This window comes from Panicum virgatum, chromosome 5N (genome assembly GCF_016808335.1).
Source record: "Panicum virgatum strain AP13 chromosome 5N, P.virgatum_v5, whole genome shotgun sequence".
NCBI classification, from domain to species: Eukaryota; Viridiplantae; Streptophyta; class Magnoliopsida; order Poales; family Poaceae; genus Panicum; species Panicum virgatum.
In genome coordinates this window covers 54786933-54801797 of record NC_053149.1, presented here as the reverse complement: position 1 = coordinate 54801797, position 14865 = coordinate 54786933, and the positions used below count along the sequence as shown (strand labels likewise).

Below are 14865 nucleotides of genomic sequence, written 5' to 3'. Positions count from 1 at the left end.
AATGGTAGCAGCAACCATGAGGTATCTCGGCATATTCAGAAACTTTGCAATGATTTACAATAATTACTCAGGCTCTCTGCATATGAACATAGATAATATCAGAGATGCACTGCAGGTAATCAGGAACTTTGCAATAATTTAGAATAATTACTCAGGCTCTCTGCATATGAACATAGTTAATATAATAGATGCACTGCAGGTAATCTGAAAGTTTGCAATAGTTTTAGAATAATTACTCAGGCTCTTTGCATATGAACATAGATAATATCAGAGATTTACTACAGGTAATCTGAAAGTTTGCAATAGTTTTAGAATAACTATTCAGCCACCACTCTTTTATATTACTGAATAAATTGCTTGATAAGTTCATGAATATATAGATGACTAGAAATGGTCGCGGCGTTGCCGCGTGCGGCCAGTGGACGTGCCGGTGTAGTACGTATGTTTCTTCGCTTTTTTTTATGTCTTTGTGTTTAGCTATCTGTCTGTGCAGGCACCATTCCATTTTATGAAGAATCCAATTAATATTTTTTCGGATCGGGGCAGTGATATGTAGACCTCAGAAAATCACATAGTAGGATCGTCTTAATATTCTTGTTGTCACGTTTTGTAGAAACCTCATTTAATTGGAGACACAATTAATTTCAATTTGGAAATTGTGTAATAAAATATTAAATATTTTTCATGTGAAAATTTTGAGTTATTGTGGGGGTCCAACGTAATTGAATAGTGCTCGAAGAATTGGCCAAGCACTTCAAGTGCACCGTAAATAAATTTATGACATTCTTTTTTGAACAGAATCTGACAGGTTAAATTTATGCACTTCAAATATGCGTCGTCTAATATGTAGCAAATATGCACCCTTTAATCCGTTGCAAAACTTAGGGTATGTTTAGATTCTGTAAAAATTTGGATGAAATTTACTGTAGTATTTTAAACTAAAGATTAGAAGGACTAAACATGATTTAATTATAAAACTAATTACACGGATGGACGGAAAATCGTGAGATGAATCTTTTAAGGCTAATTAATCCGCCGTAGCGTCATTAGAGGTTGTTTACTATAGCATGACATTGTCTATTCATAATCCAATTATGCTTAAAAGTTTTACCTTGCAATTACACCCGGAGGTTATGAAATGGGTTTTGTCAGTTATCCATATTTAGTATTTGTAATTAGTGGTCAAACGTTCGAAGTTACTGTAGCATTGAATTTTTTTTGGATCTAAACATACCCTTAGTACCTAGATAAAATATGCATCATAGATCCTCTAAATCGTAGCAAAAGCTGGAAATTAGGGACAAGGTGCATGGAATTGGATGGTTATTGGATGAAATGAAAGTAGTCTCCCCCTCCCCTAATACCACTATCAAAGCGGCTGTATGTCTGGGCAACAATGTGTACCTAGTTTGGTTGAGATGAAACGTCTCTCCTTCTTTCTCTTAATTCTCTGTCCTCGAGTTTTTATGAACTTGATATTATTTTCTGATATGAGCTTGATATTATTTTCGTAAGAATTGTGAAGTAAAATCATGTAGAAATTACAGCCATGCATCCATCCATTTATCGATAAAACCTCACGTCTATTAAAAAAACCGAACCCACGCAGTAATACACTGGTCACTGCCAGCCCGGGCCCTGACCTAAACACCACGTTAGTGATCCTGGGCTCCAACCGTCCCACCAACCAGTGCCTTCTATTGGATCTCTCGCGGATTGTGTTTGCTCCCGTCGCATCGCGCATCTCCCGTGTCTCGTGCAACCACAGGCAGGCTGCAGACCACGCAGGAAACTTTCTCTCTTCCTGTTTCATCTCCTTGCTCTCTCACAGCTTCTAGCGCCTGGCCGACCACCTGCATCATCCCATGCTGTCGCCGTCCGGTTACCTGTCTCGCCCTGCGCGGCTTCCGCCCAGCCTCCCTGCCTCCCTCTCGACCGCCGCGTGGTGTGGCCTCGTCCGCGTTGACCACCGCCTTCTTTTTTGATGCCGACGGCCTCCGCGGTGTACGGAGATGACGATGACCGCCGGGGCCATTCCACCCGCACGGAGATGGAGATGTGCTTTGGTGGCGGCGGCGACGACGAAGAGGCGGCCCCTTTTCTTCTTGGTGTGATGGACACCGTGGCATGCGGCGATGACGATGAGGCCGGGGCCGCGCCGCCTGCGCGGGGCAGGAGTTGTGCAGCAGCCACGACCAGATCCCCCGCGGCCACCGCGCGGTGAGTGGCCGACGTCGTGGCGGTGGAAGAGGCCCGCCTGCTGCTCCCGCTACTGCTCGTCGAACACCGTATTCGTCGCCACCTCCGAGCCGCCGACCTACACCCCCAGCCTTGCTCCAACGACCGCGCGCAAGGATAAGCTCGCCGCGCCTCCCGCCGGGCAACTCGACGCAGCGGCTCCTCCTCCGTTCTCCGCGGCGTCCCGATGGGTAGCTCGGCGCACCGCGGCAGCGTGGGCGCCCGGCGTGGCGTTGCCCCTCGCGGCGAGGAGGAAGGTGTGGTCATGGGAGACGGCGGGGCTGGCCAGATTCGACGGCCTCGAGCTCGGCCCGTGGCGGTAGCAACCGGATCTGGCGGCCTCGACGTCCGGCTATGGCGGCGGCGGCGCCCTCCTCGAGCTCCGTGGCGGCCCGATTTGGCGCGCCCTCCTCCCCCCTTCCTTGCCGGCGGCCATGGCGGGTGCCCGGCGGGGCCATGGCGGGGAGCAGATTCTCGGCAAGCGGCGCGGTGGCGGCGGCGGCTCCTTCAGGCGCGGCGGCGGAGTAGGAGCGGGGGCGGCCGGCGAGGCGCGTGAGGAGCCGGCCGGGGGGCAGGGGCGAGGGTGGGTCGGCCAGCCGCCGGCCGTTGTTCGCCGGATCGACGGCCGAGATTTTTGTTGATGACGTGGCCTGCTTCCCTGGCCTCGAAATTGGCCCTGAATCGTAGGGTGAGATGTGACTGAGAAATATAAGTTGGTCAATGGTTGATGGCATTGTATTTCAAACTTTTGAGCCTTCTGTACTAGACTGATAAGAAGTTCTGAATCCATTTATAGATATTGCCATTGACTCTGTGAATATTGACAACGAATGTTTTATATCATGAGATATAATTGTAAATAAATATGACAATACTCTGTTGGTACACTGCAACATGTTTATGGGTTTGTCAAAAAAAAAAGCATATCAGGAATTGCTTTAATCAATTTACACTGATCCTGGTCTTAGCTCAAGCAAGCATCCATTTTGCAGTCTCATCCTTTTGGTTTCTCTGGGCTGAATAATCATATATCTATCGAATGGTTTTGGCTCTAAGAGTGTCCGCATGTAGACGCTGGCTGACATTTATATCTAAATGCTTTGCAGGTGACTGATATAGCACAATTCCAAAAGGACGTCTCCAGCGCCGTTTCTGAAGGACGTCCAAGGGCAATTCAGATGCCTTTACTTCTGGCCCTCTGCGTCAAGAACAACTTTATTTTTAATTTTCTTTCTAAACTGTAACGAATTCTAGCTATGTCAGATGCAATCTTTAGTTGTAATTTTGGGATATGCTATTTAACTGTGATGTTCAGTTGAGGATAATATTAGAGGATGGGAATACTTATGAGTTCCGAATTCATCATGTGAGATTTTGGTCTTATTTGAACTTGAAACATCAGAGCACGTTTATTCTTATTAGCCTTTCGGTATTGTATAAGTTGTAACTAGAGCTCCCTGAGTGAAATGTTTTGTCCATCAGAACAGAAATCGACAAAGGCGTACACGGATGCGAGTTAGTATGCTGCTGATGATTTCTTACTGTATGGTTTTGCTCCCTGGAACAGATAATGCTCGGAATTTGTTGTACAGATGAGGTGCCTTCTGTTTTCTTGAGTTCGCCCCAGGGTGATTGTGACTAAAATTCCTGGGTCCTGACAGCAAGGTTAGGGTAGTGACGGAGCTCGGTATGGTTGGTATGCCTTGGGTTCTGATTTGTGGAGATGCGCGGTTATCTGATCTGGGCATGAATTTGTGGCAAGAACATGCAGTGTAGATTGTGCTGACAACAGTGGGGTAGTGTAGACATGTGGTCGATTGTGATCATGCGTGAACTAGAATAGAAGTTTTAAAATCAGCATTTTTTTTGGTTCGCGTTGTCGGCCTTGTGTCTGGAATGAATCTTTTTGCTGTTCTGACACTTTTAGCACTGGGTTTGATTGGTGCCTTCATTCTCCGAACCTCATGTGGGTTTTGTAGTCATAAGCAGCGCATCAGCTGGTGTTTTATGTGCTGCTTACATTGTACATTTGTACTCAGCGCCCAGTTTGAGATGTGATGCACGAAAATGGAGTATCTCGCCATGGCGATAATTAAATGTCACCTTTGAATTGGCGCTATTTAAATTCCGGCGTAGAGCTGGCAGTGTAAATTACATATTTTTTATTCAGAGTCCCGAAACAATGATTTGGTAATTTCAAAAAATAAGCTGTGATTTGCCGGCTATTTCCAGTGAACGATCGGCCAGCCCATTTGAACCAGAACCATACGAGAGGAATGCTGAAACATGCAAGCTTACTCGAATAAAAAAGCAGCAACATTTTGCAAGTGCAGTTACTACAATTGTCACAGCTAACTTTAAGGAGACGTGGAGTTCTTTCTCAAGGACAGGAGACCATGATGAGGATGGAGCGGTGGCTGGCAAAAATGGCTGTTTGAACCAGGAATCTCCAGATAAAGGCACTGGTGAAATGTCGGTTCCAGATGCTGATTTCTTCAACTTCAGTGATCATTCTGTGAACCAGGAAACACAAGAAAGATAAACATTTAATTTAATATGACAAGTAGAACTAATCATTTGAACTTTGATGAATAACGAAAGAGAGCAAACAATCAGTTACTAGATCAAAATTATTGTCTGACAAGTAGAACTAATGATTTGAACTTTGATGAATAATGATAAGTGCAACAACTGAATTTTCTGGAGTGAAGATCAGACTATTGGCAGTTTTTTTTTTTGAAACGAACCAGGCAGGAGAGCTGCCGATTATATTAAAAAGAAGGAACAACACCCAGATTGGGCACAACCAACAAAGAAAAAAGACGCACTTGCCGGTTGGATTGGGACATCAACACGGCCACACAACTCCACTCAAACTCTACTCTACAAGACCACCACTCCACGCGATGACGGGAGCAAAACTGAAGCACTACCACAGCACCCACCCACAACCCACACTCCTGTAGTCGTCGAAAAACCTCAAGCGTGACCACGCTGCAGTAGAAGTCGAAGGAGGCAGACAGCACCACACCAAGAAGGCCACTGTCATGCAGGACCCAACGCCGCGATGCCGCTGCAACATCACACTCCACCCGACGGGGTGAGAAACACAGGATCCGAGCCACTCGCAGGCTGTCTCGCAGTCGCCACCACGACAACACAACACGCGGGGGCCTCGCCGCATCCGCCGTTGGACTCCACCTCTTTCTCGTCGCCTCGAGGAAAACACTGCAGACGGGGGCCTCGCCACGCCCGCCACAGTACTCCACGCGCCGGATCCGTATCTTAAGTCATCGTCGAGGTGGAGAGCAAAGATGCCCCACTCCCTAAGATCTCTAGCAACAACCAAGCCTTCGCCGCAGGTCGACTTCACCTCGTTGCTTCACCCTCACACCTAGCGACCACCGCCAGAGTAGCGAGCCAGAGAAGTCGCTTGCGCTATCATCCGACGTTGTACCGCACCAAGTGGCCCAGCCAAGCTGTGCAACCCGCCGCAGTCCGCTGCGTACCAAGTCGACCCACGATGCCGTTGCCGCAAGCGCCGTCCTTCAACGCAGTCCCACACCACACTGACCGTCGCCAAGCAATGCCAGCCGCCGCGGTCCGCTGCAAGCAGCCAAACAACAACCATGTGCCAACCCCTAGCCGCCACCAAGACCTCGATTGCCGCTGCGCGGGCTCGGCAACACCCTTCGAGCTTGCCACGCGGCGGAATTATCGACACCGGCTCAAGTCCCCATGGACAATGGGTCGGCAACGCCACAAACCGAGCTGGGTCTCTAGAGACGACGCCTCCAAGGAGGGCATGACGCCGAAAGCGCCGCCGTCGCTCGTCCAGGATATGGACAGGGTTTTCACCCAGAGAACCCCGTGCGGCAGAGTTAGAGCTCCAAAATGACGCCCTCAACAGGGAAAACGACGTCCAGAGACGCCGCTGTCATCCCGCCGGCAAGGGCTTTCCCCCGGAGCATCCAATCCTAATGCTGCACGTGCACGGCGCGACATTTGGGCACCACAGCCACGACAGCCCTTCCGGGGCGACGCCGCCGCCGCGCCAACACGCACAATGCCGTCGTAGCTCCACCTTCGCTTCATCAGCCCCGGACAACTTCGGCCGCAGGACCTCCTCCACGCCCCTGCTCTTGGCGCAGCAGGCACGCCCCCTGGGCAGGCCACCGCCAGCCACACCACCATGGCACCGCCGGTGAGGCCACGCGCAAGCCACCCCGGCCACAGCACCACGCCGCCGCGGTCTTCACGCGGTCGCCCCTCACGCCGTTGCCATGCAGACACCGCGACGGGCCGCCGTCGCAGCGCACAGCCAGCTCGCAGACCGCAGCCGCGCCGCAACAGGTTGTTGCCGCACTTTCTCCCAGCTCCGGAGCCGCCCACATGCGCAAATGCGCCCACGGACGCTGGGCCGCTGCCACCTCCAGTGCCGGCGCGCAGCTCGCCGCCGGTGCCGCCCCAGGCCGCGCAATCACCGGATCAGTTTGGCTCGACTGAATTTCTTAACTCAGGATCATGCTAAGAAATGAAAACCCGGCAATTTCTGGAACCAGACCAAATTTAGGATCTGTCAAAGGATTGCTAAATCCCACAAGGCACTCTCAATACTAGACCTGAGATTGTTTCCATTCAAGTGCTTCTGCTTAATTTATATTCTAAAGCATGTTTCTGATTAGCCCAAATCAAAGAACGTAAACAATTTTGTCAAGAATAAATCTGCACGCTTGAGGAAAATAAAAACCCAAGATGAGGACATACTACTACATATAGCAATCATTTATAGAAGTGCAGAAGTACTCTGAATATATTTCAGTGCAAGTTCTCTGTTGTCATCAGTATGCTACATACTACACTACAGAATTACAGTGAGCTTCGAGTGTTGCAAGTTACATTTTTATTCTCATCACTACTTATCCCTTCAACATCATCACAAGACCACTTGCAAGTTACAAGCAGATAACAAGTGCTACACGAACTATCAAGACAACTGTGAAGTCCTCACCTGGTGTCCCGGCGGTATAGGTGACGGTGCAGGGTACAGGGGGGCGAGCAACGTCCTCGGCGTCGGCCGGAGGGAGGCACCCGTGTTGGAGGCCGCCGGGGGCGCGGAGGGAGGCAGCGTCCACGAGGCCGGCCGGAGAAACCCGGAGGGAGCTAGGCACGCGTGCTGGGCGAGGTCGCTGGGAGCGCGGAGGGGAGCGAGGCGATGGGACGCCGTCGGCGGCGGGGTCAGCGCCCGTCACAGGGCGGCGCGGGGCGAGCGTCCAGGGAGGGCAGGCGATGGCACGACGCCGGCGGCAGGGCGAGCGCCCGTCACAGGGCGGCGCGGTGCGAGCGTCCAGGGAGGGCAGGCGATGGCACTCCGTCGGCGGCGGGGCGAGCGCCGCCACAGGTCGGCGCAGGGTGAGCGTTCAGGGAGGGGCGGACCGGCGGAGGGCGAGCGCCGTCACAGGTTGCGCAGGGCGAGCGTCCAGGGAGGGGCCGATCCGATGATGCCCTTTTTTATTTGAGGATGCGCAATGACAACAATGCCCTTTGAACAATAAAATCAACAAAAAAAAATTTCCAGAGGTATTAGGAGGCATTGAAAAGTATTGCAAAGTATTTCCAAGCATTGTAAAAGGCCTCTAATACAAAATTCTTTCAGATGTGTGCCACTGTACGCCTAAGAAAAAACCAAATAAGAGTTTTAGAGGTAGATGATTCTCCTATCCTTTCCCATTCTGGCAAAGAAAAAGTCCTTCATGACTTCTACCATAACCTCCTTGGTATTGCATCTCCAACATGCCCCATGGATCACCTGCCCTCTTTGCTTGCTCCTACTGCTCTCGACTCTTTCCAAAGCTCCTCACTGGTGACTGATTTCTCCTTGACTGAAATTAAGAATGGCCTTTGGAGCATGAGAAACGACTCGAGCCCTGGTCCTGACGGATTTGGACCGGCTTTCTTTAAATTCTTTTGGGATCAAACTGGCCAGTGCCTCCGGGCCCTTTTTGATGAATTCTACAGTAATACTGCTGACCTCCGAAGAATCAACAAATCATATATCGTCCTCATCCCAAAGAAAAACGGTGTAAGTCGTCCCGATCAGTATAGACCAATTTCCCTACAAAACTGGATTCCTGCTGTGGCACTGAAACTGGACTTCAGAAAAGCTTTTGACTCTATTGAATGGCCAGCACTGGATGCTGTATTGCAAGCAAAAAATTTCCCCTCAAGGTGGAGGCAGTGGATTCAGAATATTTTGGCCACTAGTCAGACGGCTGTCCTTCTCAATGGCATCCCCGGTAAATGGATAAACTGCAAAAAAGGATTACGCCAAGGTGACCCCCTCCAGGCCCGTATCTAGGCACGTGCGGGCCGTGCGACCGCACAGGGCCCCCGAATTTGAAGGGCCCCCAAAATATTAGATATACATTAGATATAGTCATGTAAATACTTTAATTTAGTTGATTGTTGATCTAATTTGTGGCAAAATATGACCCAAATTGCTCCTAAAAGATAAATCATTGTAGGCGTATCACTTCCTTTTACATGGATGCTACTCAGGGTCACATGTGTGATCTCGAGTTGACCTATCACAGCACCACAACCTCTCCAGGATTCCATATTTTGAACCTAAAATCGGCCTAATAAACCAGGCCCCTCAATGCTTTGTTGCTAGAACAAACTTTTTTTTGGAAAAATTTTTGTTGCTCAAACAATAACAATTGTTCCAGCAATAAAAGAAATTATTCCGGAACAAAAAAATAGTTATTAGACCTTTTGTGATGATTTAACTGCCAGTCACACGTGTGACTTCTAACATTTGTGCTTTCACACAGCACATCGCGCTTGCCGGCTGCTATCGCTTGGTATTCGCTATCCTGCACTAGACCACTAGGGCCCAGTCCATTGTTTCGCACAGGGCCCTCGAATTTGCCGGTACGGCCCTGCCCCCTCTCACCTTACCTCTTTATACTAGTTCCTGATGTGCTTCAGCAGCTAATCACCAATGCATCGGCTAATGGAGAATTTCAGCATCCTATCTGTCCAACAATGCCTTGTCCCATCTTGCAATATGCTGACGACACTCTTATCATCCTCAAAGCTGATGAGACCCAACTCACTGCACTTAAGAGCACACTACAAGCCTTCTCTGCTGCAACCGGGCTCCATATATCTCGTGGACAGGAAATGAGGGTGCGAGGGAAGGGGCTCAGCTTTTATATTTGGGGGGAGCCTGCCGCCCCCCTGTCGGGCGGGCGGGCTGCCTGCCGCCCCTCCACCGGGCGGCAGGTGCCTGCCGCCCGGCAGAAGGGTGGCAGGCTCCCGCTAGGGGCCTCCGCGCAAAAAAAATGTTTATTTACATAAAGGTCCCTGCCGGGCGGTAGGGGTATAAAACAGTAAATTGTGAAATCGAAAATATATTTCTGTAAAAAATATTTTTAAAAAATATAAAAATAAAAAAGCCGCCGCAGGTGGAGCCATCCGAGTCGCCCAGCTGGAGCGACGCAGTGGTCGGTCTAAAAACTGTACAGTCTACATGTGAGCCCGTTTAGTTTTCAAAATTTTTTGGGTGCTACAGCAACTGATAATGTTTGACTACTAATTAGGTGTATTAAATATGGATAACTGACAAAACTATTCCACAATCCCCGGGTGAAATTGCGAGACGGATCTTTTAAGCCTAATTGGACTATGATTGGACAATGTCGTGCTACAGTAACCAACCTCTAATGACAGATTAATTAGTCTTAATAGATTCATCTCGTGATTTTCCATCCATCCATGTAATTTGTTTTATAATTAACCTATGTTTAATACTTCTAATTAGTGGTCAAACATTGTCCAAAAATTTTCACCTAAAAATTTTTGAGAACTAAACTGCCTCTGAATCTTCCTAGTTGCCGCTTGCGATAAAATGTTCATGGCATCAACACAAGGTGGCATAAGCATAATTTTTTCAGCATCAAACGTGTTGTTTCTAGTCATTCTAAGACCAGTCTTAGTGGGAGTGCCATGGGAGTGCCATGACCATTAAATTTGCTGACATGGCACAAGAGAGAGAAGAGTGAGTGTCATGGGATGTGAGAGTGGTGTCATCACCATGACACTCCTCTAGTTCGGTTACCTAGTTCACCGTCTTGGTAACTGTGCGATGACACTCTCCACTAAGATTGGCCTAAGAGCACATATAATTACAGACTGTAAGCAAGCGGAAGCTGAATGCTGAGGTGTAGGAAACAGGAGAAACATGTTGTAAGCTTCAGCTTCGATACAAGAATCAAGAAATTTTATGAAAGAGACAAATAGACTATATATTAATTATGAAGAGATAACTATTATACAAGTGGGCTGAGAAATAGGCTGAAAGAAGATGCTTACAGCCAGCAGCCCATCGATGGCCCCGAGCCAGTTGGCGACAGCACAGGGCCCTCAAGTAGTTGGGCCAAGACGCAGCTGAGCGCTCTAATCTGGCTGCACGACATTAGGACTACGCAAGCAAATAAGTGAAAATGAGTTCTTTCTAAACTCAAGTTATTTGGAATTCTATTTGCATTCTACTATGACACAAAAAAGATTTAATGGGTTGGCAACAATAGCAATTGAAAATGATATCCTGGAGGAGATCAACTATGACAATATAATTGAAGATTTCATTTCCAAGAATATGAGAAGGATGCTGATCTTTAGTAGAACATGAGGTTAATTGTATTTTTATTGTTTTACCATTATCGTTTGATATATTTCTAAATAGTGTTTGAAATAATACGTACTACAATTACATAATTGCATGAAAAAATATATTAGTTATGTTCAACATTTTATTCTCTTATATTTTAGGGCCTCATTTTGCATTTGCCTTTCGTCCTCGCGCCTCGAATTTCTGGAGACGGTCCTGACCGCTTGTATTATTAACTTTGCTCTAATATATTACATGCACCCAACGGGATTGCACGAACGATCATCATGACGTCTCTTCTCGTCATCATCGTCTAATCACTGCCTATCACAAATTCACAACCTAGTGGTACCACACGACACCAACTTGACCAAGCGCCATGCGATATGTTAGTACTGCAACTCCTGCGTCACCGCGGTAAACTCGTCGTAAGACGCGGCCAGGAGGTCTTGGAAGGAGTACGCGGGTAGCAGAGCCGCTCCGAACGCGTCATCGCCAACAACACCGTGACAAGCGTCGAACAGGCTGCTGCTGCTGGACTCGGACAAGAGCGTTGTGTCATGCACGTCCTTGCTGGTGGGCCACACGGCGGCGCAGCTCCCTGAACTGGTACCCATCGGACTTGTTCCCGACGAGGACGACGGCGTCGCTGCTGACGACGACGGCGGTCCAGTAGTTGTGGTCAGCCATGACGACTGCTGCTCGATGAGGCCCACGAGCTCCGCGTACAGCTGCTCCGACTTGAGGAGGAGCGCGTCGTCGTCGACGGCGGCAGCGCCAGTGTCTGATGCGTCGTCGAGGTTGGCCAGAGCTGGAGGAGTCGGCGCTGCAGGGTGTTCATCATCGTCTTGGGGCTGGCTGTCCGCGGCGGTGGCAGGAGGTGGTGCTGGCGGCCTTCCTTCTCTTGTGGACGCCAGGTACCTCTTCTTGAGCTTGGTGTTCCAGTAATTCTTGACGTCGTTGTCCGTGCGTCCGGGGAGCCTGGACGCGATCACCGACCACCTGTGTACAGGTCGAGAGGCCAAGTCCATCCAAAAGCATGTATCAGTGCTACTCCGTATGAAGCATCGATGCATATATGCTTCGTGCGTGCTTTCGTTGGTCATGTACTGTATATATGAACACGCGTACTTGCTCCCGATCTCGCCGTAGAGGGAGAGGATGAGGTCGTCTTCCTCGTCGGTGAAGCCGCCGTGCCGGAGCTCCGGGCGGAGGTAGTTGAGCCACCGTAGGCGGCAGCTCTTGCCGCATCGCTTCAGCCCTGACGTAAGAGCGAGGCGATGTATAAGAGTATCATTATTACCTGATTATTAGATAGAACTTGCATACGCTAGCGTCAATTATTAAACTACGTCAACCTAGCTAGTTAGTTCAGAGAAGAGAATTATTCCACCAAACCACAGCCAAAAAAGCTCAATCTCAGAAGCCTTTGACCACTGGCGCAATGCAACCAACCACACACGGATGTTAGTTCCACGCACGCACGCGGAAAGCGATCGGATTCTGAAGCAGTCACAGTCGTCGTCACCTACCTGCTTTCTGGGGCAGGGCTATCCAGTTGCCGGCATTGCCGAACCTCTCGACGAAGCTCCGGAGGATGGCGTCCTCCTCCTGCGACCACGGTCCCCGCTTCACCTTCGTCTTGTCGCAGCACGGCGACCGCCCCATCTATCGTTCCCTCTCTCGGCTGTTCGATCGAGTGTGTGGTTGAGGACTCTCTGCAACTATGTATATAATAGAGGAATGATAGGGAGCGGCCGGGTAGGCGACGACGGAATGCAGAGGGAGGAGAAGATGTCGACTCGAGGGAGCAATGCAAGCTCCAGACAGCGGGCCGGGGGATCGATTGCCGGGGTTCGGACGGCCGATCGCCTCTTCTTCCGGGGCCGGGCTTTATAGATATCGCGCGCGCGGCAGCACCTTGGCTCTGAATGATCGAGGGAGCTGACCGAGCATGCATGTATTGTAAACTGCGTCGTCTCGTCCAGTCGTACACGTCGTCCCGTCGACGACTTCTACGTGCCAAAAGAAAACTACAGTAGACGACGGGAAGAGTTCAACCACCAGGCTTGTCGCCGTGCGTTACGTAACGTGCGTACGACTTGGGACCATCAACAATGCCAAGACAAACAACCCCACATTATTCTATGGCGCTGAACATGTACCACCCTGAATTTTTGTATGAACTTGTGGAGAATGCTTCTGAGGGTTCAAAATTAAAACACGGTTTGAGCTAGCTAGAGATGCATAAAACACGTATATGTATGCTCGGTCAAAGGCTCCAGCGAGAGACAATGTCCACAAGCAAGCGTGCATGCTTGCTTGTGCGATCTGATAAGAGCGAACGAATGAAGGTACCCTGCTTTCTGTTCTTATTAAGACTCAGCAAACGTACTTGATGGGTACTGCGCAGCAACCGGGCCGGGGCGGGCATTCTTAAGACTCGGGGGAAACGCATATGCAATGGATATCTAGCGCATCTAGTGAAGATTAGCATGGATTCTTGTGAAGGAGAGTACTCCCGTCTATTATTAGTTAGTGTAGCTTAGAATTTCAGAACAGGGGATGGAAAATATTTCACGAGACAGAGGACCAAGAAATAAAATAGCAGCCCATCTCTTTCTCAACTTTTAAATATACTCTGCCGTTACTTGACTGGCACTTGAAGAGAGCTTACTGACATACTTATGCGTCCTCTAGAAGGAAAAACGAGTAGAAATTCTTGAGATCAACTTCCACGGTGAGAATCGGCACTTCAGTTTCTGCTTCATGACTGAACCAGTCTCTTTCACTTTCTGTTGCACTTAAAAGAGTAAATTGCACCCCAGTACCCCGAACTTGTAGCTACATTTCGCTTAGGTCCCCAAACTCTCAAATCGTCTAATTGGATCCCTAACGTACTTTAAGTGGTTCATCCTAGGTCCCAAATGCGCCACGCGTGCATCCGAAGCCGACGTGGCATGCCACGTGGTGCCACGGTGGCGAACATTTGCAAAAAAGCCCCATAAATTTTTTTATCTTCTCATATTTACTCCTCTCTCCCTCTCTTCCCCTCTCCCTCTCCAATCTCTCACCACCTCATCCACCGGAGCTGGCCGCCGCCGCGCCACCACTCCCGGCCGCGCCTCCTCCTCGCGGCGGAGCGAAGCGGCGGTGGCGCGGCCGGGCAGCAGGTCCGGCGTGGTTCAGTGGCGGCGACGCGACTCGGCTCGGCTCCAGGGCCCTCGAGCTCAGCGGCCATGGCGGGTCAACGGCGCGGCTCCGCGCCGCGCACGCCGAGCCCTCCTCCCTCGGCGCCGTGCACGGCGAGACCCAGCGGCGGCGTCGGACGCCATGGCTAGGCGCACGCCGGGACCGTGGCGCTCGCCGGGCGGAGTAGGGGCGGCGCGGCGACGGGCCCTCGGGATGGCGGCGCGACTGCGCGGCGGAGGCGCCGCACGGCGGGACCCGGCGGCGGCGGTGGGCGGCCGCCATGGCCAGGCGCGCGCCGTGGCTGTGGAGCTCACCGGGCGGAGCAGGGGGCGGCGCGGCGACGGGCCCTCGGGACGGCGGCAAGCACGCGACGCGACGGCGAGCCCGCGGGACGGTGACGCGACCGCCACGGACTGCCCGGAGCACGACGACGACTGCGATGCCGGCCTTCCCCTCTTCTAGCGGTCGTGCGCTCCCTCCTCCCGGTGCTCCCTCTTCCCTGGCCGGCTGGCTTCCTTGCCGCCACCCATTCCCTCGCCGCGCCCTTCCTCCAGGCGCTCCCTCCTCCCTGGCAGGGTGCGACACGAGGGAGGGGGAAGGAGGGTGGCGCGGCGGCGAGGAGCCACGCGGGGCACGGCCCACTGCCATGGCGTGGCGACAAGGGGCGAGGGGCGAAGCGGCGAGGGAGAGAGAGAGAAAGGAGCAAAATGAAGAAGATAAGATGATGTCAGTTTTTTTTTGCAAATGTTCGCCACCATGGC

General features: G+C 50.8%; 1 protein-coding gene and 1 long non-coding RNA gene across 2 annotated transcripts; both read right to left on the bottom strand.

Annotated features, from left to right (window-relative positions):
- Nucleotides 1-4512: 4512 nt before the first annotated feature.
- Nucleotides 4513-7713, bottom strand: LOC120671992. The gene is made up of 2 exons (XR_005673922.1): nucleotides 7250-7713; nucleotides 4513-4751 (listed from the first exon to the last, which is right to left on the bottom strand). It is a non-coding gene; the product is annotated as an uncharacterized LOC120671992 (long non-coding RNA).
- Nucleotides 7714-11113: 3400 nt separating this feature from the next.
- On the bottom strand, nucleotides 11114-12758 carry LOC120675651 (transcription factor RAX1-like). The gene is made up of 3 exons (XM_039956854.1): nucleotides 12445-12758; nucleotides 12044-12173; nucleotides 11114-11914 (listed from the first exon to the last, which is right to left on the bottom strand). The coding sequence occupies exons 1-3, from the start codon at nucleotides 12578-12580 to the stop codon at nucleotides 11302-11304; spliced, it is 879 nt and encodes a 292-aa protein (XP_039812788.1). The 5' UTR covers nucleotides 12581-12758; the 3' UTR covers nucleotides 11114-11301.
- Nucleotides 12759-14865: the final 2107 nt, after the last annotated feature.

Excerpts from the sequence above, each read along its gene's own strand:
- LOC120675651 (XM_039956854.1), bottom strand. The coding sequence starts at position 12,580 with ATGGGGCGGTCGCCGTGCTGCGACAAGACGAAGGTGAAGCGGGGACCG. Across the intron at positions 12,174-12,444 it reads AGCCCTGCCCCAGAAAGCAG|GGCTGAAGCGATGCGGCAAG; the intron begins GTAGGTGACGAC and ends CTCTTACGTCAG. Across the intron at positions 11,915-12,043 it reads TACGGCGAGATCGGGAGCAA|GTGGTCGGTGATCGCGTCCA; the intron begins GTACGCGTGTTC and ends ACCTGTACACAG.